At 49.1% G+C, this 21173-nt stretch overlaps 7 protein-coding genes and 1 non-coding gene across 8 annotated transcripts; 3 read left to right on the top strand and 5 right to left on the bottom strand.

Annotated features, from left to right (window-relative positions):
- Positions 1 to 942: 942 nt before the first annotated feature.
- BCR38DRAFT_347069 (CWC16 protein) lies at positions 943 to 2028 on the top strand (the record flags this gene model as incomplete). Its single annotated transcript, XM_040856309.1, has 1 exon — positions 943 to 2028. One exon carries the CDS (start codon positions 943 to 945, stop codon positions 2026 to 2028), a length of 1086 nt encoding a protein of 361 aa, XP_040714428.1.
- Positions 2029 to 2556: 528 nt separating this feature from the next.
- BCR38DRAFT_347015 (ubiquitin-conjugating enzyme h) lies at positions 2557 to 3557 on the bottom strand (the record flags this gene model as incomplete). Its single annotated transcript, XM_040856299.1, has 6 exons — positions 2557 to 2696; positions 2753 to 2934; positions 3006 to 3210; positions 3311 to 3351; positions 3465 to 3472; positions 3525 to 3557. The coding sequence occupies 6 exons, from the start codon at positions 3555 to 3557 to the stop codon at positions 2557 to 2559; spliced, it is 609 nt and encodes a 202-aa protein (XP_040714427.1).
- Positions 3558 to 4414: 857 nt separating this feature from the next.
- Positions 4415 to 5121, bottom strand: BCR38DRAFT_243345 (uncharacterized protein). The gene has a single exon (XM_040854413.1). The coding sequence runs from the start codon at positions 4968 to 4970 to the stop codon at positions 4461 to 4463; it is 510 nt and encodes a 169-aa protein (XP_040714426.1). The 5' UTR covers positions 4971 to 5121; the 3' UTR covers positions 4415 to 4460.
- Positions 5122 to 7828: 2707 nt separating this feature from the next.
- BCR38DRAFT_439164 (uncharacterized protein) lies at positions 7829 to 9138 on the top strand. Its single transcript, XM_040860616.1, has 3 exons — positions 7829 to 8360; positions 8417 to 8626; positions 8687 to 9138. Exons 1-3 carry the CDS (start codon positions 8287 to 8289, stop codon positions 8910 to 8912), a joined length of 510 nt encoding a protein of 169 aa, XP_040714425.1. The 5' UTR covers positions 7829 to 8286; the 3' UTR covers positions 8913 to 9138.
- A 2342-nt stretch (positions 9139 to 11480) lies between these two features.
- On the bottom strand, positions 11481 to 11583 carry BCR38DRAFT_t220. The gene has a single exon. It is a non-coding gene; the product is annotated as a tRNA-Thr (tRNA).
- BCR38DRAFT_439163 (uncharacterized protein) lies at positions 11512 to 12501 on the bottom strand. The gene has a single exon (XM_040860615.1). The coding sequence runs from the start codon at positions 12291 to 12293 to the stop codon at positions 11691 to 11693; it is 603 nt and encodes a 200-aa protein (XP_040714424.1). The 5' UTR covers positions 12294 to 12501; the 3' UTR covers positions 11512 to 11690.
- Positions 12502 to 17217: 4716 nt separating this feature from the next.
- BCR38DRAFT_395655 (GPR1/FUN34/yaaH family-domain-containing protein) lies at positions 17218 to 18473 on the top strand (the record flags this gene model as incomplete). Its single annotated transcript, XM_040857636.1, has 4 exons — positions 17218 to 17698; positions 17780 to 18003; positions 18067 to 18251; positions 18318 to 18473. Exons 1-4 carry the CDS (start codon positions 17628 to 17630, stop codon positions 18471 to 18473), a joined length of 636 nt encoding a protein of 211 aa, XP_040714423.1. The 5' UTR covers positions 17218 to 17627.
- A 410-nt stretch (positions 18474 to 18883) lies between these two features.
- On the bottom strand, positions 18884 to 20476 carry BCR38DRAFT_486852 (major facilitator superfamily domain-containing protein; the record flags this gene model as incomplete). Its single annotated transcript, XM_040864080.1, has 3 exons — positions 18884 to 20008; positions 20061 to 20273; positions 20330 to 20476. The coding sequence occupies 3 exons, from the start codon at positions 20474 to 20476 to the stop codon at positions 18884 to 18886; spliced, it is 1485 nt and encodes a 494-aa protein (XP_040714422.1).
- Positions 20477 to 21173: the final 697 nt, after the last annotated feature.

The raw sequence follows: 21173 nt of genomic DNA, 5'->3' as shown, positions 1-21173 counted from the left end.
TCAAAGGTCATATCGGATTGTGGGCAAATGGTCTTGTATTGAAAGTGCCATGATGTCTGGAGAGTCCTACAAGAAGTGAACAGCGGCCATAAGGGTCTTATATAGACAGGAATGACGATGCCTGTCCCACAGGCAGGAATTTTGTGGTTCGATGGGTGGTGGTTATATTGGCCTATTACGTACGGTACGTGGCCATATGTCCTTCCAAGACTGGCATGGCAGTCTTGGAGTAGTAGCCTTGAAGATCCAACAGGTCAGTTGAAGATGCTCCTGTGCTTTCCGAGTATTCCACCCAAACAAAACGACGTACTTGGGATAAAGGAACCTTGTCAGCAAGTCAAAGTGTCCAAAAATCATAAGTGAATGCCCTGCTCAATGACTATGCTTCGGTGCTTGTGGATACTGTCAAATTCAAATACTGTTTCGAGCTGTTCTGTGATTGTGATTGGTTTGTGCCCAAGATAAGCCAGCCACTCATCTTGCGTCATTGATCACCTCCTTTAGCATAACAGCCAACTGTAATATGTACGCTGAAGTCCATCATTGTAGTAATCTATGTAAGATGAAGTATAAATGATGGGGAAGAAAAAAGAGAGAGCTCCACTGAACCCCAGATTATGCCTTCCCCTATCCGTGGTACTCCCCTGGTGTTTGCGTTGTCGGGATTGCCGGCTTCCCCGCTTGTCCCCAATTTTGATTCGAGAACCTTGATGGTTCGTTTACATCCCTTGCAAAGTGTGGGGTAGAACTTCAAAAGACTCCTTAATGTTTTTACTCTGTAATCGTCAGCAGCAGTTGCAGCAGCAGCAACAGCACAGCACAGCACAGCGTGCAAGCATCCCTAGCTCCCTCGAAACGAATCCTACAGACCTCCCAAAACACCAAACCCATCCCTCGATACCGCGCCCGACCGACCGAACGACCGAACAATAAACCACCAAGATGCAAGGCTTCAACATGGGCCGGTACGTCCCGCCGGACCTCGAGGGCACCACATCGGCCAACAAAGCCTCGGGTAAAGGTCATGCGCTCGGCAGCCGCGCCTCCAAGCTCTCCTCCCAGGGTATCCTAACCGTGCGCTTCGAGATGCCTTTCGGAGTCTGGTGCACCAGCTGCCCGAAACCGACCGTCATCGGCCAAGGTGTGCGCTTCAATGCCGAGAAGAAGCGCGTGGGGAACTACTACAGCACACCGATCTGGAGTTTTCGCATGCGACACGCTGCGTGCGGTGGTGCCATCGAGATCCGGACTGATCCCAAGACAACGAGCTACATGGTCACTGAGGGCGGGAAGAAGAAGGACACGGGCGAGGATAAAGTCCTGGAGGGGGACTTCGTGATCCAGACTGCGGAGGAGCGGGAGGCGCTCAGGGGCAACGCGTTCGCGAAGCTGGAGAAGACGATTGAGGATCGGGAGCAACTTGTCCTGGCGAAAGCGAGGATAGAGGAGCTAGAAGATGTGAATGCAAGGCTGTGGGAGGATCCTTACGAGCGGAATCGGCGGCTGAGGAAGGAGTTTAGGGTTGGACGACATGCGAGGGAGCGGGAAGAAAAGACGGCGGAGGAGTTGAAGGATAAGATGAGCTTGGGGATTGATCTGATTCCTGCGAGCGAAGAGGACGCGCGGCGGGCTGCGTTGGTAGATTTTGGACAGATTGATGGGGATGGGCTGGGGAGCAAGGCCCTTACGAAACCGCTGTTTGCAAGAGAAGCGAACAGAGCACAGAAGCTGTCTGTGAAGGGCAAGAACAGGCTGAACTCCAAGATTTCCGCCGCGTCGGAAATGAGGGAGACTCTCGTGTCAGAGATTGTGGGAAACACGCGCGCCGCGCAGGATCCGTTTCTTGTCCAAGAGCAACCCCCAAAGGCGCCAATGAGGATACCAGGAATTAAGAGGAAGAGAGATCTGGCCGATGAGCCGGGCAGTTCAAGAGCTGACGTCACAGAGAACAAAGTTGCAGCAGAGAACCCAGCCATAAACGTAACAGCACCAGCCGCTCTGGTTGACTACGACTCGAATTCGGAATAGATGTATTTGGTATGACGTTGCACGGATGTTGCATTTACAAGATACCCAAGGCGCAGTTCAAACTTCGGAATAGAATATGATAGTGTACGATCATGGGCGATCGATGATACCCATGGCATAGAACTAACACGGAAAGGATTCCTAGAGGGGGCACAATATCAGACCCTTTACTGTATTGTCGTCTCGAATATCGAGTATCATAGCGTACTAGCTCATATTATCCCCCCAAAACAAAGCCATCACAAGTCTGCAAAAGAAACCCCTTGCTGTGCCGGAGAGGAGTTAAGATCTCTGAATCGATCTTATGCAAACGCTAGTAGCAAACTCCGGTAGAGTGAAATCCATCCTGGCCCGTGCAAACACAAACCACATGACTCCATAATCCTGAGAAATCGAAATGCCGAAGCAGACAGGCGCCAGCAAACATCTGGGCTAAGCCTGCCGTGCTTCGTCGAGCATCCAAAAGCCAAAGCCGCATTCGATGATGACCCAAAGCATTTCGTAGGTTGCACCCTACAGTTGTTCCCTTCATACATCGTCCATTTGGCCGGCGGGTTGCTCCTCATCGTCTTCCCCAAAACTCGCTACCGAGGACATGTCGTCATCGTCTTCACTTTGTTCGCCTGCTTCGTCGGCTGCGTCTTTGCTGGCATATTTCTGCACATACTCTGATGATATGTTAGACCCAGCTCTAGCGCGTCAGTAGGGCATCAACAATCCTCACCCTTAACCTTTGCATCGTAGCTCTTGGGCTCGCGCATGAGCAGGGCAGCGGCCTCACCATTCAGAGGATCGGCCGGGTTCGGGTACCGCAGGAGTTGCGGCAGGAAGACCTCGAAGATGTTGATCATGTCGAACATGGGCGACCAGGTTTGGTTGATAACATCCAGGCAAACGGAGCCCGACCTAGATTACCCTTCTCTTAGTCCCTCCGACACCCAGCATTGTGATCATTGCCCGTCACTCCATCCACTTACAGCTCATCGATATTAGGGTGGAAGATTCGGTTAACGAAGCCGATGCTCGGAGACTTGTAGGGGTACTGGTCGGGCAGCTCGACGTGGACCTTCCAGACGCCGTTCTCGAAAGGGGTTTCGGTCGGGCCCTTGAACCGGACGTAGAACTCTTGCCTGAAACGGTGAGTATTGAACGATCGGTGAGGGCCAGTGTGCCACAGGTCCACTGCGAAGTAGGTTCATGACATAGCTGGGTTACCACGACGTGGACTTACACTGTTATTTCAAGTCAGCAAACCAACACGTGAAGGCAAAATTCTACGTACTGTTGTCATTGACGAGCGTCACTTCATAATCACTCATCAACCTGAAACGATTAGCAAAGGGAGCAGCGACGCACTGGAATTTGAAACTCGTACATCCTGCGAGGTGTTAGTGGGACGTGGGCGTCTAACAGCGTTGGCGGGGCAGGGTGTATACTTCATGACCTGTGCCTGATTAACACCAACCGCGCCTCACATTTTCAACAGTTGCACTCACATCAGTCTCGATACGTCTTCTAGGGCTACTCATCTTGGCTGCTGTATTTGGTTCTTGTCTTTGTCCTGGTCGCGATGCACAGGCGTTCGATTGCGACTCTGGTAGTGACTTCGGTATGCGGACTTGCGTTGACGGGTTGACGGCTGCTCAAGACGTGGAGGCTGAAAAAGTAACGTGGGCTGCTGTTGTTCGTCCCAAGCACATGTAGAAGTGAGTCACTGACAGTTTGGGGGAAATAGACCACGCAGGTTCGTTTGGAGACGTTGGGTGGTCATAGGGGAGTCAAACGATGGAGACGGTGCAGTCACAAGAGACGACCCGATGACGCGGGATCTCCTGATAAGACGATAGCGCGGCGGGTCCGATAATGATCCGTAGCATTAGTGCATAACCTGCAAAGTAAACATTCCATATTTACTCCGTGCAGATGTTCCAAAGTCAATTCGCATCCATGTCCGCATTCAATGTTACCACCACGGAACCCAGCGAGAAGGTGTCCAATCAAAAGCACCGTATCTTGTAACCAACCTCTGCCGGCTGTGATTCATTCCTCTATTAAGTTGCACTGGTCTACCGGGGCTGCAGTATCTAGATGGAATAAGTACCTGTCTGGACAGATTCTCCCATTTTAGTTAACTTTGAAAGGAATGTGCTCCTTATTATGACTTCCCTTTGCACATGGTTCATCGGCTACCAGCTTCCAAACGGTTGGGTCCATTATTCCCAACCTAGAGCCTGCCCCTGTGGCTCGTCCTTCAGCCTGGATGTCGACCAGTTCCTTCAGAATGGCATCTCACACCAACCCTTCCGGGATCTGCCCTTGCGTAGACTTGCGACAGCTTAGGGGTCACATGGAAATACGCAAGTGGTAATCCAGGGGGCTTGAGGTCCAATCGGGCCACTAAGACCACCTTATGGTCTAAACGGCTTGATAACTCAGCACCAAGTCCGCCGTTTTGGTGGTTTGTTGTTCTGGGATGTGTTCAGAAAAAGAAAGTCGAAGTCAGCGGAAGCAAAGAAGCTTCTCAGGCTTGAGCCAGTACGATAGCACATCCCGCACCCCGAGGGCAAAATTCCGCCTGATTTGAGTGAGATGGTTGACCCGTTACAAAACGTAGTTCTTCGATTCGAAGGTTTCAGGAGTCCGCTCTCCGAGAAACCAAAGTTTACTGCCCAGGAAACAACGAACAAAATATCGTAAAAAGAGGAATAACTGCGGTCTACACTCGAGGCATCAAAGACGAGAAATAAGCCAAAGCAAGACCAACGCGCTAATAACAGACACTTTAACGTTGTCATTAGCAGAGAGGTCTTCGTTGCGCCTATCTGTGCGACAACTGCAAAAAGTCCCCAACGCGCCACGTGTCGGAAGACCTTCCCATCAAACGGATCTACTTCACTAATGATAGATATCCTAAAGTTCAATGGAGGCTTGCTATCGAACATTTTCCCCGATACACCTCTCCGATAGTCGAATACTTGTGCCTAGAATCATGTCAGGTGCAGATAAGCCACAGTGGCTTACCGGGCCCTAGCCTATGCGAAGGTCGGCAATATATAAATAGACCAGACCAAAGGAACGCGATTGTACTTTCATCGACAATGAAAGGGTGCTTCATGAACGGTTTGGAACTGTAAGGTACGAAGCACGCAAACTCAGATATGCGCTCGTTAGTGGTGAGACTGTGAACATCTTGCATGGCCTGATGACCATATTGAATCCATTCAAGATGGAAGACGCGGTAGACCCTAATGCCAGTAATGGAGCAAGCTAAGCGCCTTAGATAGGGGGAAAACTTTGACTGAAAGTAATGGAACCTGAACTTGAAGACAAGGAGAAGAATTTGCGGTGAATCGGCGTCTTTTTTTTGCAGGCCAACGGGAAATTTGCGTATTGCTAAGTATTAAAAGCGCCTTTCGCGTTGTATAAAAGCTCTTGTTTTTATTGGCACTGAAGGAATATCTCTGCAATCATGGTTTGACAATATATCTACACCGGAGTTCCGACCACCTAGGAAGTACCCAACTTCATTTTCCGACGACTACTACGGTATATAAGGGCTTTGGAAAAGTCATCAGTAATAAGCTGGCTCACCTGAGCTACATAGATGGGGTCTTTCATTCGTCATCACGCCGGTGTCAGCAACAATGTCTGTTCATTTTGTACGTATCTATGTAGGAAAATATGAAAATCGGGGGGGCTAGCTAAAATCCGAAAGCCGGCAATGTCAATCTAGATAGCAGAGCTGATCGATGCATACTGCGAAGATTGCATACTGGGGTATTTTTATTTGTCCTTAATCAATTTCTAGTAGCTGTCGAAGAATATACCGGCACAATACAGAGGATTAGATAATAAACGGAGGCCTGTGAGATAGATTCTGGCCCAACTGGGGCCTCGCAAGTACCATCAACCTTGCAACACCAGTAGCGATTCATTCCATCGAGAAACCGGAGTATTCGGGAAGGATCGAATATTTGATTAGCTATTTAATAAAGCTTATTCCTTACTAACTACTGTGATATTCAATGCCACAGTTATGCCCTAGGCCAGAAGCAGTGTTTTTGCTAATGTAGCTGGTTGAGACCCTTCCTTCTGCTCAAGCACCCTTACAGAGCCTCCCGAATACCAAGCTACGTAGCATAACACGTATATCAGGCATAGCAGTCAATACGACATTTGTTCAGAATCATTAACAGAGGACTGATTCCCTCAACTACTTAATAATAACAATATCTTTGAGCCCCATTGGGCTTTGTTCCCTTTTAGCCACCTATGGCCGGGCACTTCATTTGTACCGTGCGCCTATTTAGCCTATCATATATTCTGCATTTATCCTCATGATTCCTCATCCCTCTTCAGATAATTTAATAACAATACTTTTGTGGGATCGCACTGGCACTGGCATTACGGCTACATACGAAGGTGAAGAAGAGAAGTATAGGTGGGGGGATCCAAGCCGCACAAGGGCACTGCATTATCTCAGGTGTACCTCAAGGTGGCCTGGGTCAACCACCAGACCTCTTTGCCTGTGAAGCTATTCCTAAAATTGTCGTCGCCCTCTGGTTAACCATCCCTTTATTCCTTAATAGAACTTGTCTTCTTGCCACAAGTATAGCAACGTACCTTGCTTATGTCTCTACCGTCACCACGGTCCTAACTACATATCAACCTCGTGCTCTTCTAATTCTAACCATCGCGGAATTCAGCAGCAACATCGGCGTAAACTTGGTCGACAGTAAGTGTACTCTAGCGTAGCGTTAACTTCATACGGTTAGCTCAGTCGGTGGCGTTCTCCTTAATGCTATTAACAAACATTATAACTTCTTGTGCTGTATTTGTTAGCATATTAACTTCGTCGTCCCGTTAAACCAGGCGCTTAAACTCAACGATATAGTCCAAAGCAGTCAACTTGCCCTTGCTACTCCAGGTTAGGCCCTGTATTAAGCTCTAAAGCTCCATTTTCTAATATGTTACTTAGCCCTAGTAGGTATTTTATAACGCGGCCAGCATCACTAAGCATTTGGCTAAGCCGGCTACAATGGCCATCGGCTCCTCCTTAACATTAGCTATAACGGCGGCGGTCATCTTCGCTTCGTCGATTACCGTGTGAAGTGCTCCGCATCGCTATCCTTGTATCCGATCGCTGAGATAAACATGTATAGACCTGTCTTCCACGACTCCCACTTGTCACCGCCGGCCAGGTTGTTCTCGTCTGCTAACTTGATGAAGTGGCCCCAGTCCATATATGTCTTAATGCTCTTCTTAATAGCTTTCTTACCCTTAGCACCTTCGCCGGCGCCCTCTAGCTTTCCGTCGCTTATCTTCGTCTTGGCACACAGCCTTGTGGCGAAGCCGGTTGGACACGCAGTACTCTGACCCTTGTTGTTGGTACACAGCCATGGGTTTGACACGCATTCGGGGTTGACACGTCAGGAAGACACACAGCCTGTTGCCTGCAACTGCTCAATTGGGCACACAGTCCGCCGTACGATTTGCCGAATTAATCGAAGGAATGGTCGAATAATTATCGCGACGGCGACCTCGATGAGCCTTCAGGAATACCAGCACTCCTAAACGGGAGATGCTACCATGTGGGATCGCACTGGTACTGACATTCCGGCTAAATATGAAAGTGAAGAAAGGAAGTACAGGTAGGGGGCGTGAGGGGGGGCCCAAGCTGCACAAGGGCACCAAAGTATCTCAGGTGTACCTCACTGTGGCCTCAGGCCACCAATTCCACAACTCTTATATAATTATTTCTTTACAACTAAAATTGAAACTTCCTATCGTCTCCGTTGAAGTCACACCCATTTTATTCTACAAGCCGATGGTTTGGAGAATAACCCGAAGTGTAACAACTGATGTTTATTCGACCCGTGGTTTGGAGTATTTTCAAGTTATCAGTAACCTTCGCCAGAATGCCACGTCTTTTCAAGTGCATTCTAACATCAGTCCTTTGGTCCTCCAAACACCATTGGTAGCCTCATGTTGGAGGCCCACCATGCCGGCGGCCCATCATGCCGGAGGCCCATCTTGCGGCGTTATTGGCTACAGTCGCATGTGGTGTAACCAGATCCCCGACTTGCAAAAGCCTTGTGTGGCTATTAACTACACATGCGGAAAGAAGTTTCAATTCAATGCTGGAGGCTGGGTGCATACCCAATTTTTCATATGTAGTAGACCTTGAGCAGCCAATATTTCTTGCGAAATACTCAACAATTTTGTATTAAGCTCTATAGTTTCCATCCCCGAACAACCATGGTTACACACAAGGACAAGCACTTCTACGCCGTCGCCTACGGTCGGACGTATCCATTGATCGCTCAGTCATGGTACGAATCGACATGACAATCCCTCTGGCATGAGAGCTGACATAGCCATGTTTCAGGGCAGACACCTGGAACCTCGTTAGCGGATGTCCCGGCAACAAGTACAGAGGCTTCTCAACATTCCAGGAGGCCAAAGAGTACTTGAATTGCAACGGATGCACTACTTTCCATTTCTACGAAGGGATGTCAGACGGGCCAAAACCTCCTCCACGATCGCGGGACTACACAGTGGGGAATGGCAGGCAAACGGGCATCTATACGAGCTACGGGTATGTTTATACATCTTTCAAACCCCATGGCTATGCTCTAGCTGATGAAACACCCGACAGAACGGGGGCAGAGCCTGAGGTCACTCGGTACAGTCATGCGTGCCATAAAGCGCTTTCTGCCGCTCAGGCTGCTGCTTTCGTTGAATCATGTGTGAAAACCAACATGCATGTGCGCAGCATGAGCAACAATTCGGACAGTGCAAGTGAGGATGTGGGGTCTGGAGATTCAGACATCGATGGCGACCTGGCTCCGCAACTGGAAAGACTGGGTTTAGATGCCCTTTGATGCCGTGTTAGTACGTTTTTATGGACTATCTTGAGTGTGGAATTTAGGATGCTGGTTTCTTCTGCTGTATGGGTCTAGGGGAGGGCTATGCACACCTAACTGTCAGTGCTTCAGAAACGAAACCTCTGGTGTAAATTTGTAATACAGTCAAGTATGCAGCCAAAAGGCATGTTTTCCTGTGTTTAAGGCCCTTATGGCTGGCTACCTTCACGCCTTTGGACTTGGGGAGATCAGAGAAACATTCAATTTTATCCTTTGTTACAGCTTGACATATATCCGATAATTAGGTCAAGTGAGTTTCCCAAGTTCCTCGGCTTTTCGAACTCAGAAAGTCCTAGTTGTGACTAAGGCCGTCATCCAGCGCCAATTTGGATATACTGGGATTACAATGCGTTGGCCCAACCAACTCTTCGTGATTAGATTGTCGCTCATGACGATGCGGTTAACTTCGAATAGGGACGGATTGTGGCTCGGCGTGAAGTTTGCCGACACGTAGAAAGGAAGTGTGATTCTTAGAGGACAGATTGAGGGCGGATTCGGGTTCCTCGGAAAAGCTGTCCCTCTCATCACTTTCAACCTCATCCAGAGGCAGTACGGAGCAAATCTTCTGGCTTTTGTACTTGTGGCTGCCTTAAAGCGTGACGGATTGACCAGGCATATCTCGGGGTATGCTCCCGGGTGTATTCTAGTAAAACATGATGTCGCCCTTCTTAGCAAGCATGTACTCGGAGATCATCCTTCTAATCTCTGGTGGGAAGCGGGATAGTGATCACGGGTTCGCTATGTCTTCCTAATGGATGATCAGCATGTCCATTGATAATTTCTCAATACCTTAAGGTAGTTGGTTCCGAATGGAAGCACTCGGCTCGGTCTCATGTTTCGTGATACTGGCTAGAAAGGATTCTAGAGATGTTAATGGACTGATTGTGGACCTAGTCGAGGACGGGTAATGGAGTAGTAAGGGTCTTTGCAGGATGCGATTCCAGAAAAGAAAGCCACAATGCAAAATAACCGAAGGGTGGTTCTTTGGTCCACGGGTGACGTTAATTTTGGACCAAGCGGATCCTAGGTTACGGTCCTTACTGAGATCAGTCTATATCCTCAATTGCTGGAAAGGCGCCAAATTTCTCGTCTGGGAAGTCAGGTTTCATCCAAGATGGGTGACTTCGGTGCTCTATTTTATTCTTCAAATGGCGCCGCTTCAGGAAGGTTCTTTGGCCGAGGTGGGCTCCGGTGATGAAAAATAAGCGGTGAATCCAGGTTGGATAATCAGATTATGCCGGTTTATGACACTGAAAGACCGAGCCATCCCTAGACTCCATTATAGTCGCACCGTCTCTTCCCCCATCCGATTGATTGGCTTTGCATCATGTCGTCGATATCTTATAACAGAGGACTAGTGGCACACAGTCCACTGGCGGAGCCCTAGTTACTCCGTAACAATGTACACTAGTTAGATAGGTAACATTCTACCGTTACACCTGACGGAGGTTAACTTAGCTCAATCAACATCACAATCCTCCATGATCTTATAATGAGCTACGAGTGGGTATATACCAGATACTATAGTGCTCCGCAACTTTTGGCGATCAATTGACATCTCAATCGTCCCTCAAGTCAAGCTATTGATCAAATCACTATGTAGATGAAAATATGGTGCTCTGAATGAAGTTTCTGTTATTTGCCAGTACTGAAGTATTGTTGGGGCACACAGAGAGATAGTTATAGTGTGTTGCCAGTGCGGGTAGGGTGGAACCAAGTGACGATGGCTATGCACGAACCACTTTAACTAGTATCGTGAGCTATGGCCGAGCTAGTTGCATTGTGGCTGTTTGCGGGTCTACGATAGTGACATCGGCCTGTGAAACTCCAACCCAACTGCCATATTGGCACGAACAAACTCTATATAAGCGAATATAAAATAATATTAAATACGCCGTAGGTGTTAACCCTCGGTACCTCTACAAGTACTCCCTTAAGGGGCTATAGATGATATAGCGGGCCCTTAAGCCGCGTCGGGCGGTTATACAGGTAAACTTGTAGCCAAATGACTACTAAACCTCCTGTCCCTCCCTAAGTCTGTGCTACAACCCCTGCCTGAACTACCGATAAGTGTGGTAATGTGGCACTTAAATTCGTCCTCAGGGGTGGGATGCTGCTGATGTGCAGAAGATGCTCGACTATTTTTTTGTCGCGACAAGTCGTAGTATCTGCTAATTGGGGTTCTCGTCGAGCGTATACATCTCAACCATACGCTCAAGTGGATAGACCGTAACGTGGTCAGACGCTCGCAAGAATCGCGGCGAGAGGGCGTGCTGCGCGCCTTCTATCGTGAGGGGACGGGTTCGCCGACGAGCGTTATCGGAAAGGCGAGGTCCGATAAGGGGTCGGATTAACGATTCGAATTCTGGACCGGCTGTCGAGTTATATTCCGCCGACGTAGTGCTTGACGGTCGACTGGCTAGGATGCTCGTAATCCTAAACTGCACCAATCTCCCTATTATCGCTAGGTAGGCGAAGTCAACAAGGTGGGCAGCGCGCCGTAAGGGTTGACTAAACCCCCTTGTGTGTCAGCTGCGGGATTCGAACCCGCGACTCGTCACCGACCCAAGTGGGCGAGGCTCAAATCGGGACTTATCTACCAGCGAAGTGACCAACTACACCAGCCGACAAGCGAATATAATTATGCCTTCAGACAGATCACCGCATTCCTCTCCGAAATTAAGGCCAACTCAGTCCAACCAGAAAGGACCAATCCTTCGTAACCTTCTTTCCCACCTAATGCTGAACCTGCAGCGCCCCCAGATTCAACGGCGCCGGCTCTACGCTTTCCACCCCACACGTAATCTCCATACTCCTATAAACACCGCCCATGGTCCTCTTCTCCGGTATGAACACCGCCAAATTGACAAACATTTTGCAATCCGGCTCGGCGAATAATCTGGCCTCGCACCCATCATCCTTATTCGCCATGAAATTCGCACAGCTCACTACGCCGGGGGTGTTGTAGCATTGCGGCGTCGCAGGCCCCGGTTTTGGCACAGCAAGATTCATGATTACGTGCCCACGGCAGTTTTTGGGCCCTGGCGAGCCAGAGAAGAGGAGCGCGTTGATGGGCGTGTAGGGTTCGGGAGGAGGGGCTGGCGGTGCTGCAGCGGCTGGGGCAGCTGTGGGTTGGGTAGTGGTTATGTTCGAAGGCAAGATGGACTCGATCATGGCGTTTTCGCCTAGGTCTGCTTCGGATTCTTGGACGGCCCCGTCGACCATGACCGGTTGCATTTTCCGCCTTTGCGCGCAGGCGGGCGTGAGGTAGAGGGCGCCGAGAACAACTAGGAAGAGGCTGGATGTCGTTGGGATATGCATTATGGTAGTTATCAGCATCTAGGGACGCAGATTTGTGACTGTTGCAGCTGTTAATGTTGGTTGAGTTCGAGCTGCGGCAGAAATTTGTTCAAGTGTCGTCTCATGACACGCCAAGCTTCCAGTGTTGCTGTCTTGGCGTTTCAAATTGCCAAACCGTGCACATATTGAAAGAGCATCAGAATGCCGTCTTGGTCAAGGTTATGTATCTTCCTATTTTCATTTGGAGGTGTGAGGTAACAGGTAGTGAGAAGATATTTCTTATACGCATCAAGCTAAGTCGAGAATTGCCTGTAAGCGGGTATACTAAATCCAGCCTTATCAGCAAACCAATTAGGTATACCCAGCATTAGCGGAGTATATACCTAGTTTATACCACCTAACAAAGAAACTTAATAATAACTAACGTACCCCACGGTCCAATGGAACACTTTCGCGCATTTCCGTACAACCTAGGTTTTATCCCTTATTTTCCACCTTCTACAATGGCACGTAATTGGGAAGAAAGCGATATTCAATTAGCGCTTCAAGCGCTTCAAAATAACCCCAAACTAAGCGTACGATCCGTAGCACGGATCTATAATATCCCTCATACAACCTTACGGCACCGATATCGCGGCGGTACTTCACGACAGGATATACGATCACCAACGCAAAAGCTTACCTATTCCGAAGAAGACGCGATCGTACGCTACATAGTCGACCTAGATTCACGATCATTTCCTCCTCGAATAAGTGGCGTTGAAGATATGGCGAATCGACTACTCCACCAACGCGACGCAGGACGCGTCGGTATTAACTGGGCTTCGAGCTTCGTACGACGACAACCAGACCTCCGGACGCGTTTTAATCGAAGAATCGACTACCAGAGAGTCCTCTGCGAAGATCCCGACGCGTACCGCGCGTGGTTTTATCTCGTACGGAATACAATTAATAAGTATGGAATTCAAGAGGAGGATATCTATAATTTTGACGAGACTGGGTTTCTTATGGGTCAAATCTCATCCGAGATAGTTGTAACGACCTCTGATCGACGTGGAAGACCTAGAGCAGTACAGCAAGGGAATAGGGAATGGGTTACAGTTATCCGGGGCATCGGATCGGACGGTTATACTATCCCTCCGTATATCATCTTTGCTGGTAAAACTCACCTATCTTCGTGGTACGAAAATAGCCTACTACTAAAGGATTGGGTTATCGTGGTTACGAAAAATGGCTGGACTACAAATGAAAGAGGCGAGGACTGGATTCGACATTTCGATCAACATACAAAGCTTCGTACGAAAGGTGTTTATCGCCTCTTAATTCTCGACGGCCACGAGAGCCACCACTCGACCGCTTTCGAGCTCTACTGTAAAGAAAACTCTATTATCACACTCTGTATGCCTGCTCATTCGTCGCATAAGCTCCAACCTCTCGATATCGGCTGTTTTCGTGCACTGAAAAGAGCGTACGGTAAAGAAATTGAGGATCTTATGCAGGCACATATTACCCATATCTCGAAGGAGGACTTCCTCTCCGCGTTCTTAAAAGCGTTCCAGGCAACTTTTACGATATCAAATATCCAGGGAGGTTTCCGAGGGGCAGGACTCGTACCGTACGATCCGGAATATGTGATTTCGCAGTTAGATGTGAAGTTACATACTCCAACACCTCCGGGTACCTCGTCTGGCCTTCCTATTATCTGGGAGTCGAAGACCCCAAATAACCCAATTGAGGCACAATCCCAGACCGAACACGTGGAAAACCGAGTTATACGACATCAAAATAGCTCTCCGACAGCTACACTTGCTGCACTTGACCAGTTTGCGAAGGGTACGACGCAGGTTATGCACCGGCTTGCTCTTTTAGAGGGTGAGAACGCCGCGCTTCGAAAGGCAAATGAGACACTTAGCCGGCGGCGTTATACGAGAAAAAAACGTTTACAGTATGGAGGATCACTTCGTATACAAGCTGGAGAAGATTTACAGTCTCAGAAGCTAGTTAACGGAGAGTTAGATAATAAATCGCGCTGGAGTCGTAGTCGTACGAGGAGGCCAGAGATACTTCAGCAACGCTGTAGGACGTGCGGAGAGCCCGGTCGTAATATGTGTACTTGTCAGAATAGTAAAGAGATATCTGAAGAAGATAGTTCCGAGTAGTTTTAATTATTTTTTACGTTATAGTTGAATTAACTTATATCTTATTGTACGAGGTCTTAAGAAGTGTTCAATTGGACCGTGGGGTACGTCAAGGAGTAACATTACAATTTCAGTGATAGGTTGAGCTAAAATCTAGCTAATATTTCGCCCAGAGGACCACGAATCTTGGGCAAATGTAACCGACGGCACGGTGACAGTGTGTCGGTATAGCTGTGCATGGCGTCTCGCCGGTGCGTTTCCGCAAATCTCCTGATCGTCCTCCCATTCAGGGAAGAGCAATACACCATCGTTGTTGACACCGCATCTAGCTAGGCAATGAGAAGATCTGATGCATAGTCCGTGGCTAACATTTCGTGCAGCCAGAGATCATCGTTGACAGCTGGCAGTTGTCCAACGGAAGGGCTGCTACATTCTTCATCTTTCTGGCTTTTATGGTTGCTAGCATCATTAACAAAGTCTCCACGAACAGCATCTCCGTCGCCGTACACCTGATGACGCTGTTTCCGAATAACTGTCAGGGTACGGCTAGGCCGAAGGCAATAGTACAGAGTGATGGGGAGTAACGGGCGTCCCTCCTACGTAGCACCGGGTGGTCACTGGCGGTCTCAGGTAGGGGTGCCCATGATGATGCATTGATCTCCCCTCTCTCTATCTTCTTCCCGGGCCTCCGCCCCTTACATAGATAGCTAGAACCCGGCGTCGGAGCCGCGGAGCACTAGTTTCTCCGATTGTTCCGCAAACCAAGACTTCCATATCGTGTCATGACTCGCACGTCCCTACACCAGAGCCCCACCGGTGTCCCACCGGTGCCTATGGCATTCTGTTCTCTGACAATAACCTCAGCCTATAGCACATAGTTAATCTGCGCGGGGCTGAGTGCGTGGTGCATGATTCAAGTGCAGGACGGTAGGTCATCTTGGCGTCGGCTTCTTCGAATTAGTAAATGTACATGAAAATTCTGTATTTGAGCGGAGATTTTAGCAATCCGGACACGGAGTTGGGGCAATGGGTTAGGGCTGTCTAAGACTGGTCACACAATCCAAAAGATTGCCTGTAGTATGCCCAGAAGATCACTGATGCACGAGAAGTGATTGTTGATTTGGCAGCAGCCACTATTTATCTCATTTGACGGAAGCATCATGATGTTACCAATGACGCAGAATCCGGATATGGAGCCGAGCTAGATGTAAAGCGTCGACAACCCTTCGACTGACTCGCGCGACATGATCCGAATCTATTTCGGGAGGAATGAGAGGAGGAACCCAACATGCTGTGTTAGTGTGTTGTGTCAGCGTATAGTCCTTGCTGTTGCTGCTCACCAAAGGGATGAGTGTTTTGGTTTGGGAAGGGGGCTGGGGGTTGGAAGACGACAAATTGAGAGATCCAGGGCTGGGAGGGTGGTTTATACCTGTTCAAAGGTGTACACATTCATTGTATAACAGCTTCGGGAAAAAATCATCAATGTGTACTGTCCAGCCCATGTCATTTAGACTCGTGGATGATAACACGCGCCCTTGATCCAATCGGAGGAAACACTCCAATACAAGCTTAACTTTGCATGAGAAAAGCATGGTCAGAAATAATGCACTTCGTGTATTTCTTCAGGTTTTTGAATGAGATATATAAGCTGGAAAGGGGAACCTTAGTCGATATATTTCCGAAGGAACGCCTAATCGGGTGCATAAAATTTCGCAAACCATGTGGAACACGCTATTACATATACCCCTTGCTTCGAACCAAATGCTTGGCGCGTGGTCTAAGGAAACAAAATGAAGTCAAGGTTGCCAGAAGCACATCGCAGGTATGAGGGCTTATCCTTTGCCGATGTTTCGTGACAGCACAATGCTGCTTTGCGAGATTTGCCGAATATGAGAAGGCATTGATATGTGTACTAGTGCGAGGGACCCGTTAGCAGTATGAGTGTTCGTACAACCGGAGAGCTCTCGGACAGAAGATAGTTAGCACCATGACACAGTTGGCACTTTGTTCTGCCAATCGGATCAGTCGAGCAGCTCATCTCTCGATATTCTAGAGCCAGTCGTCCTATAAGAAGCTACTACCTTGCAGAAAGAAATGTTCTGGATTCGCAGCACTTTGGTAAACATTCAATTTGTGCAGACATCGCCATTACTTTGGGCTCGCCTAGCCTAAAATGTCCGAGGCCAGATCTCGATTTGATCAAATGCACACCAACAGACGGACATTAAGTAAAGCATATAAGTCGTTTGCAACCTTGGACATCCTTGTTTCACGTGGTACGCTGGGAGAATATAAGTCGGTTCGCCTATCAAGTTGGGACGCCAAGAATACATTAGACAGCCTTTTGCCCATTAAGCTGGGATATCAAGGATCTAAGGGATTTGGCCAGAACGGCTTTATCTTGAAATACAGTTCGGCTAGCGTCGTAGATTTAACATAATCCTTGACCCATTACCACCGCCCTGGGTGAATGCCCATCTCTATTATGATCGTACAACAATCGGACGTTGAAGTGTTTCACCACGAACTATCGGCACTGCTTCTCCTGGGCTCCCTGCATCGATCGGCACTTTTAGCGTTTTCTGGGGTCCATCTCGGTAACTACTTCTCTTAGGAGCTCGAGGTTCTAGAATTCGGATAGTTGTGACTTCTTCGGCTCCCGAAGCCGGATTGTGAAATCTATATAGCACAATTATCTGCCGCACGTAAACTGACTTTATGTAACCAGTTCCTGCAACTATTGAGGGTGAATGCCACCAAATTACACTTCAAGACTCCCTAAATGTCAAACTACACCATGGAACAGATGTTCAAACACCAGAAAAGCCCAAGCAGCTACTCCCATCACCGCGACTGCAGTTTCTACCATAACGACGAGTATTCAGATCACAGCTCTTTGCACTCTCCTCACAAAATGTTCACCGACGACGGTCCTCTCTTTAGAAATGATCATAGACGACCGATGATCAGAGCACCTTCGAAGATTCCCATCACGCACGAAAGTGTTGAGCAACTCTTCATGTCGCCTCCGGGCACTGCGAAGGGGGAGTTCAACCGCCTCTCTCCTACACCCCCCAACAATGGCAACCCAACTCCCGCTCCAGCTCCAGCGCCAGCTCCACCCTTGGCTAACCCGGCGCCAATGTACGTATTAATTCCCCTCTCAGATATGTATCCATCTCGACTGGGATAACAAAGAAACTAACACAAACCTAGCGCCATCTGCGGTGTCCTCATGTCTGTTGGCCCCCTCGCCTGCGATCTCATGGGCTGGCGCGGGGCCAGCGGCGGAGGAGCAGCTAATACGTACGTGCACGCCCCTCTCCCCTAATTTAAGTCGATTAAGACGACAAACAATTCAAAAGTCTGACTAACATTCCCCCTTAGACCTGCATTCCTCTTCTTTGGTGGCGTCCTCATGCTACTCGGGGGAATCCTCGAATACATCCGGCGCAACACCTTCCCCGCCGTTGTATTCTCCTCCTTCGGCGCCTTCTGGCTCACCTTTGGCGCTACGTTGATGCCGCAGTTCAATGCATATGCTGCGTATGCGCCTACAGGGGCCGCAGCGGTGGAGGGGTTGAAGACGAAGGGGTTTAATGCCAGTTTTGGTGAGCTCGCCCGGAAAGGGTAATTGCAACTAAGATAGGAATGGCTGACTTAATTCTGTGAAGGCTTCTTCGCCCTCTCGATGATGATCCTCTGCTTCGTATACATGATCTGCGCCATACGAACGAACTTAGTCTTTCTCCTCATGTTCGTTACCCTCACTCTGGTCTTCGGTTTCGTGACGGCGGCGTATTTTGTTCTTGCGTCTAATTACGCGGGCAACGCTAAGCTGGCTGGTAATTTTCTCGTGGTAAGAGCTAATGCCACGATTTCTCGGATGATGTTTATGGCTGGTCGCTAACATCGGCTATTTCAGACTGCTGGTGCGTGTGCATTCACCACCACTGCAATTGGGTGGTATACGTTTCTCTCCATGATGTTCCAGTCGGTCGACTTCCCCATCGTGCTACCAGTTGGGGACTTTAGCAAGACGACAAAGCGACAGAGCGAGCCAGCGTCATCGAAGGTATGATGCTGAGTCATTATCTCCCCGTGGTTGACAGATGGAGCCGATGTGACGGCTTCGAGGATCCAAAACGAGCGTTATGCCCTCCTGAATATCTTAAAAAGGACAAGGGCTGAGCTGCTATAGGACGTAATGTTGCCGCAGGATGACAGGATGCTCAGCTTATAACGGTAAAATACGGACCCAAATCAGGGTCTGACGTCTGAACGTTAACCTTAATTACGGGTATAGTCTGGCCAGATTGGATACATTGTCCACGGTCGAACTCCTTGTGTTATGTATGATAATGACAAGATGTATGTCATGACTACCACCTGAGTATAACGTTGTAGCCTGTAATTTTGGTATGGAGGCTTTGTGTGGTGAAACCCATATGAAAGAGAGTTGAGGAGTAGCGGAACAATGTTATGTTCAAGTTAAGTTTGTGCTGTGTCCACTGTGTCCTTCGCCTTCGTCTCACCTGAGTTCTCGCCCAGCTGATCCCCGAGAGACGAGTCTCGCCCCGACATTCCCTCAACCTCTTGAGTTCCCGGTTCAGCCCCAGTTTCAACATCATTCCCCGAGCGGGCTGTCTCTCCAATCGTCTTATCCTTCAGATCCCATCCCCCACGCCACCCAACCCATCCTTTCTCATGAGGCCCCTTAACCAGCATCAAGAGTAGCGCCGCGCCTACCATCCCAATACTCAAGGCCCCACTATGAACCCATCCACCCCTCGCATACAGCATATTCCCGACCGCAGTGCCAAACAACTGCCCACAAAAAGTGAGAACCATATACACAGAGTTGACCGCATTCTGCGCCTTAGGGTCCACACCCGCTATGGCCATCCTATTTGCGACAACGAGGGTATTCATACCGAGATCCCCGAGAAACGCCCAGATAACGAGACCGGCGAGTGAGAAGGTGCCCACGAACGTGCCCACACAAACAGCCGCTAGCGCGACGAGACCGGCGATGAGGGACGTCCCCGTGGGATGGAGCTTGGAGGTCAGGAGGCGGGAGATGACGGGGTTGAGGAAAACGGGGGAGATACCGATGAGGGCGAAGAGACCGATGGCCAGGGTGCTTAAGTTGAAAGGGGGGGCGGCGAGTTGGAAGGTCAGGGTTGTCCAGAAGGAGGTAAACATGGCCATAATAAAGAACGCTATAAAGCCGTGTTGGGCGAGAACGGGTTTCTTAAAGGGGAGGCTGAGGATCGAAAAGAGGCTGCGCAGATAAGAGGTGTCTGGGCGTAGGATGGGGTAATCGGGCATTGTGGCAGTAAGGAGGAGGAGAATGAGGATCTGGAGGCCGAAGGACATCCAATAGACGTTGCGCCAGGAAGTGTATTGTGTTATTATGCCGGCGAGGAGACGTGCGATAAGCATTCCGAAGACAACGCCGGACATGACAATGGATGTCATGGTTGCACGATGTCTCTGAGGCGCATATTGGATCGCGAGCGGAAACATCAACTGGGGAGTGACGGTCAATATTCCGACTAAAAATGAAAAGCCGAGAAACACGGAAAATGATCGAGTTAGGGTCAAGCCGATCCACTGATTAAGGTCAATTCTCCTTTCGCCGAGCGTTCGGGGAATGAGTACTTACGATGACGGCTGTGGCGAGCATGAGGCCCAAGACCATAGGTCGACGGCGCATGATGTCGCCAAGGGGCACGATGAATAGTAGTCCGCCAGCATAGCCGGCTTGCATTATGGTGGGAATAAGCGCGGCACGCTCGCCGGTGACCTTGAAATCGTCGGCCAGGACATTGAGAATAGGGTGGTTGTAGTACAGATTGGCCACGCCAAAGGCTGCTGTCTGTTCAGAGAGTAAATACTCGAACGGTCTAAGGCAGATTCGCTGGCACAACTTACGAATCCGAAGATAATGTTTTGTCCCCAGGTTAGGTCGTGGTTGTTTCCATCAGGGTTCCATCTCAACCATGGCGGCGTCCAAAAGACGCGATCCAGTCCACTTAGCCACTTCGGCGAAGAGTGCAGCTTCTCGTCGGATTCAGTCATTTCTTTGCTGTTGGATGATTATTTTCTTGATTTATGAAGAGACTTGTTGGCTAGGCCACAAGGAAACCGCCTTCTTGTGGTCACCGGGAAAAGGTGTCGTGTGGTAGGTTGTCGCCGTGCCATCCATGGACGATAGATATTCGATTTGTAGGACCGCAATGAGGTCCATGGGACTCCATTGCTAGCGCCGATCGATTCGAAATTTTGGGCTAGACTAGCACTGCCTGCGGAATTTACTAAGCCGCTTCTTGATTTCTTGGAACTTCGACAGGGGGCTTTTCGCGAGCGGGGAATGAATGAGGTGGTTGATGTCACCCTTATCGAATCGAGGCTTCTTTTGGTCGTAATATGCAATTACGAGAGGAATTGTCAACCACAGCTGGCTCAATGACTCCATTAAGTGCAAATTTGACCCCCGATTGCAACAAGTCGATATCGACATCTTGTCATCAACCTGGTTCAACCAGCTGACATCGGGATTATCTTCTCCCTGTCATGACAAATCAAAACATAATTTAATCAACGAAAGTCTCACTTATAATCAGAGCGATCATTGACGTCAATGCGAACATAGGTGTTCGGGTTCCTTTGGATAAGATACTCCTGAATCGGCTCTCTGTGGACTTGCTCTTTGGTGGCCAGATCTTGCTCAACGCAACATGGAAATACCAAAATGTATCCGAGCGAGTAGATGTGC

This window comes from Pseudomassariella vexata, assembly GCF_002105095.1.
Source record: "Pseudomassariella vexata strain CBS 129021 chromosome Unknown BCR38scaffold_9, whole genome shotgun sequence".
In the NCBI taxonomy this organism is placed as follows: domain Eukaryota; kingdom Fungi; phylum Ascomycota; class Sordariomycetes; order Amphisphaeriales; family Pseudomassariaceae; genus Pseudomassariella; species Pseudomassariella vexata.
The sequence above is the reverse complement of the archived record's forward strand: the minus strand, read 5'-3'. Positions and strand labels throughout refer to the sequence as shown.

What these genes read in the sequence shown, in the direction of transcription:
- BCR38DRAFT_243345 (XM_040854413.1), bottom strand. Translation starts at nt 4,970, where the DNA reads ATGTTCGATAGCAAGCCTCCATTGAACTTTAGGATATCTATCATTAGT.
- BCR38DRAFT_439164 (XM_040860616.1), top strand. Translation starts at nt 8,287, where the DNA reads ATGGTTACACACAAGGACAAGCACTTCTACGCCGTCGCCTACGGTCGG. An exon ending in CCATTGATCGCTCAGTCATG is followed by an intron (nt 8,361 to 8,416) that starts GTACGAATCGAC and finishes GCCATGTTTCAG; the next exon opens with GGCAGACACCTGGAACCTCG. An exon ending in GGCATCTATACGAGCTACGG is followed by an intron (nt 8,627 to 8,686) that starts GTATGTTTATAC and finishes AACACCCGACAG; the next exon opens with AACGGGGGCAGAGCCTGAGG.
- BCR38DRAFT_439163 (XM_040860615.1), bottom strand. Translation starts at nt 12,293, where the DNA reads ATGCTGATAACTACCATAATGCATATCCCAACGACATCCAGCCTCTTC.